The sequence below is a fragment of the Parasteatoda tepidariorum genome, chromosome 6 (assembly GCF_043381705.1).
Source record: "Parasteatoda tepidariorum isolate YZ-2023 chromosome 6, CAS_Ptep_4.0, whole genome shotgun sequence".
NCBI lineage: Eukaryota > Metazoa > Arthropoda > Arachnida > Araneae > Theridiidae > Parasteatoda > Parasteatoda tepidariorum.
In genome coordinates, this window is record NC_092209.1 from 13,792,649 (window position 1) to 13,796,778 (window position 4,130).

General features: G+C 34.5%; 1 protein-coding gene across 1 annotated transcript in view; it reads left to right on the forward strand.

Annotated features, from left to right (window-relative positions):
- The window catches only part of LOC122272790 (bifunctional 3'-5' exonuclease/ATP-dependent helicase WRN), a 25,109-nt gene that overhangs the window by 16,176 nt on the left and 4,803 nt on the right, over window positions 1–4,130 (forward strand). The window contains exon 11 of the mRNA XM_071181671.1: window positions 2,057–2,225. Within this exon, the coding sequence (XP_071037772.1) occupies window positions 2,057–2,225 (169 nt within the window). The remainder of the gene's footprint in view (window positions 1–2,056; window positions 2,226–4,130) is intronic.

Below are 4,130 nucleotides of genomic sequence, written 5' to 3' on the forward strand. Positions count from 1 at the left end.
TTTATTTATTAATAATTTTTTTTCTTCTCTAAATAAAATAATGTTTTCTTTCCTATTTTATCTTATTTTATGAGTATAATGGACGAACAGCTTTGATAGATCCGTTTGTTTCGTGAATTTCTGCTTTATTTCCACTGAGACAAATAATGCAGTACAGCCTCAAGTAGTTGGAGGTTCAGTATTGATAGATGCGGAATAGTGTTCAAAATTAACCCATTGCGAGTGGGTAACGTTAAAATATAATTTTGTAACTTTATTTGACCCTTCCAAAAGTTTAAAAAGTGGTTGCATAACTTCTTCGTTTCCTCTCTTTTTTAATGAAATTATACTTTTGAGATTACCACAAGCACAAATAATTCAGTACTTAAGTTCTTCAATCGTTCGTTAGATTGAAGTTGTAGCTATAATAACAAGTTATAGCTACAACCCAGCCATGCTCCCAGCCATGCTCTCTAGGTTTGAGGACGAGTAAATATCTTTTTCTTCCAGAAAATGATCGACCATCAGAAGTGCTCTGTATTGTGCAGCATTGTCTTCCTTTATAGTGAAATCATGATCCTCTGCACCTCTTAAAAGGCAGAACATGGGACTCAAAAATTCCATTCCTATATTTTAAACTAGCCGCAGTACCTCCTTTAAAGTCCAAAAGGGGAGTGCGGGATTCTGTCATTATGCCTTCTCAGAGCCATAAACTTCCACCGCTCAAGTGGTAAATTTCTCGGAATTGGGTCCCTGTTCTCCTTGTGAAAGTATGCCGAGAATCTGAAGTGAGGAAACGAATCAGTGAAGAGAACCTCCGACCATTGATGCAAGCTCTAATCTGTATGATCTGTGAACCCTCTTTAGTGGACTATTTTGATTGGCAGAAGTCAACTTTATGCCAACAGCGGGTTTTGCATACACCTCTCTATCGTGATGCCACCTGGAAACAGGACCCATTGAAGTTCGGCCACCTAAAAGCACCTTGTGGCCACCTAAAAGTAAGGAGAGAGCAGCGTAGCTGTAACATCCTGTTACGCCTCTCTGTAATCAACCGATACCGATCTTCGTACTGTACCGATCTTCGTTAATCGTTGTGACTCTTAGCCAGGCTTCTTCTCGAGAGATCAGGAATCCTAAAATTGTTTTCATAAATTGCAATCGACGCCGAACGTTAAATTGAATTCACTAAAAATCTGGACTTGACAGCCACGGTGACTCAGAGATAGAGCGTTCGCCTCTCGAAGAGGTGAATCGGATTTGAATCCCAGCAATGGCTGGTAGATACGAATTGAATTCCGCACTTGGCTCGCACCTATTACAGTTATGACGTAAAATATCCTCAGTGGTAGACGGATCATGTGTTAGAGTCCCCTTACCATTAAGCAAATGGTGGGAGGCTTTCGGGACTTTCATTTACATTTAATGCAATTGCGGGTAAGTTCCATCAAAAAGTCCTGAATGAAGGAAATTTTTTCCTAATACTTGATCTAGGAGTTCCTTTACCTTCAGGATAAGGTTCAAAATTTACAGGGTTACGGAGTTGAACATCTGTAATCGTGAACTCGAAATTCGATTGACTGTTCAACGACAACTATAAAATACAAACTTTATTCCACTACTTGCTCCGCCCATACACACGCATATTTTGACATATTCTATACGTCTTCGTGACATATTCTCTACGTATCATATACATCTTTGTTTCAAAGCAATGGTTTTAAATTTCATTCAATCGTTTTTAGAAAATTCAACAAAATATGTATGGAAATTCTTTTAATTTTGAACACCATGGTACACTGCAAAAACATCTTTAATCGTTTCTGAATATATGGGGTAGCTACGGAGAATGTAAATTTTAAAACAGTTTTTTTAATATTTTGGAAACCTCTTTCTGTAATATCCAGAAACCTTTTGTAGTACTTCAGAAATAATTTGAATCATTTCCGGAATTATGCGTCTAATATTTTAGAAACCTTTAGCATCGCTTGTTTCTAACTATAACCACCGTAACCTATCAAAAGGTGCCTCAAGATAAACAAGGAAAAAAGATTTAATGATAGTTTTTATGGTACAGTTCATAACTGGTATTTTCGTTCGTTGCAGTGGAACTGGGGTTCTGAGGCCTTACGGCCCTTTTCCCATTCAACCTGAAATGAGACTAAGATGCATGATGCAGTTTGGCGAGCTAAATGAGAAAGAAAAAAATGGCACTTTGCCCTTATTAGGAAATAACAAAATTACAAGTAATAAATATTTATGAAAATAGGTAAAATTAAAGTACAATGGGAAAATAAATACTAATGAATATTTAAAATTTGGGAATACATGCATAAGTGGGCGAATTAAAGGAATGTGAGGATGTGTGTATACGGGTAACTGTGGCTCTGTTAAAGTAGAAACCCCGCCGTCCTGGTTACCACTCTTACCGGATTAGCTTTCCAGAGATGCCAACTTGCTCCGGTCAGCAAATATCTATTTTAAAGTGGTAGTTTAGCAATTGCAATTCTTGGTTTAATAAATTCAATTTAGTGAATTTTTATCTGTTGACGTAAAATATCCTCAGTGGTAGACGAATCACGGGTTTGAGTTCCCTAGTCACCAGACTAACCATAGGAGGTTTCCGTGGTTTTCCTCACCATGAAATGCAAATACGGTTTGGTAGTCAAATTTCTTCCAACGCTTTATCTAAGAGTCCTCTTATCTTCCGGATGGGGATCAAAATTGCAAGGTTAGGAAGTTAAACATTAGTAGTCGCAAACCCGAAATATTGGGTCGGCTGTTGAACGCCGAGTTTTCAAAGTATTCACGAGAAACGTACAATAAAAAAAACTCTTACTGGTAAATGCATGCTTGCCAGCTTTTAATCCCTTCTATTATCATTTTACCCAGTGGTATTAAAACTTCAATTTTAAGCAAACAAATACGTTGTATTTGAGAAATCTTAAATTGACAACCATGATAGTAACGCATATTAATATATGTGCTTAATTTTTGTAAGAATAGTGGTGAACAAAATCATTTGAAAACTAAGTTTATAAAAGAAAAAATAGTATATATTTACTACCACTTTAAATATGAAAATAAAATCTTCGGGGAAATCCGGAAGAGTTAGAAGGAATGCTAATGCTCACCAATTATCTTTAAAATATGTAAGTACTTACATAAGTTTTATAAATGAGCATAATTCACGAATAATAAGCTTTTATAAAAATAAGAAGATAAATCTATTTAATAAAGTGGTAGCTATTATAATTTTAAATATTAATTTCAGGTGTTTTAAACGTTTTTTAAGTCGTGGCCCCCAAACATACAATATTTTTCAATCATAGAATATTCAATTCATAGATATATTGTAAGTTTCATTTATGTTATGTAAAACTATGAAAAATAAAATACGAAATAATAATGCAACTATGCCTTTTAACCCACTGACGGTTCTGCACGTAAAAAGTCGCATTTTAACCTGCAGTCTTCTCTGCATAGCAAAACCGGTTTTCCCATGTTAACTGATAGGGGAACTGTGTGTAGGGGAGAAACATTCTCCCAATTTTGCCCATTTCCTTAACCGCCAGTGGGTTAATGAAGATTTTTCCGACACTCAAAATTTGACTGTTGACCTTCAGTTCGATTTAAGGCGAGTCTAAATTCTAGAGGGTCAAATCGTTTATGGAATTAAAAGAAAAACTTTTTATAGAATATATCTTATTGTTGTCATGAAACATTTCTAATTACTAGAATTACAAGAATAATGAATACTTTATTGTGTGCTTATATAATTATATTGTGTGAACACCGGTTATAAAAAATCAAGCACATTGGATACAATTCTCCCCTGTTTTTATGCACAATATCGCGGAATAAAAACCTCCTTCTCGCAGCTGTATTACACAGCCATTAGTTAAATAAACTTGGTTTAGAGCGAGTCTAAATTCTAGAGGGTCAGATCAATGGGAATCTTTTATGGAAGTAAAAAAAAATAGTTTTTATAGTATGAAACTTATTGTTATCATGAAACATTTATAGTTCCTAGAATTACAAGAATAGTTAATAATTTATTGTTTGCTTATATATATATATATATATATATAAGTCAAAAATATTTTTTTTTTAACGAAACGAAGAAAAATTATTCATGATTAATATTTTTA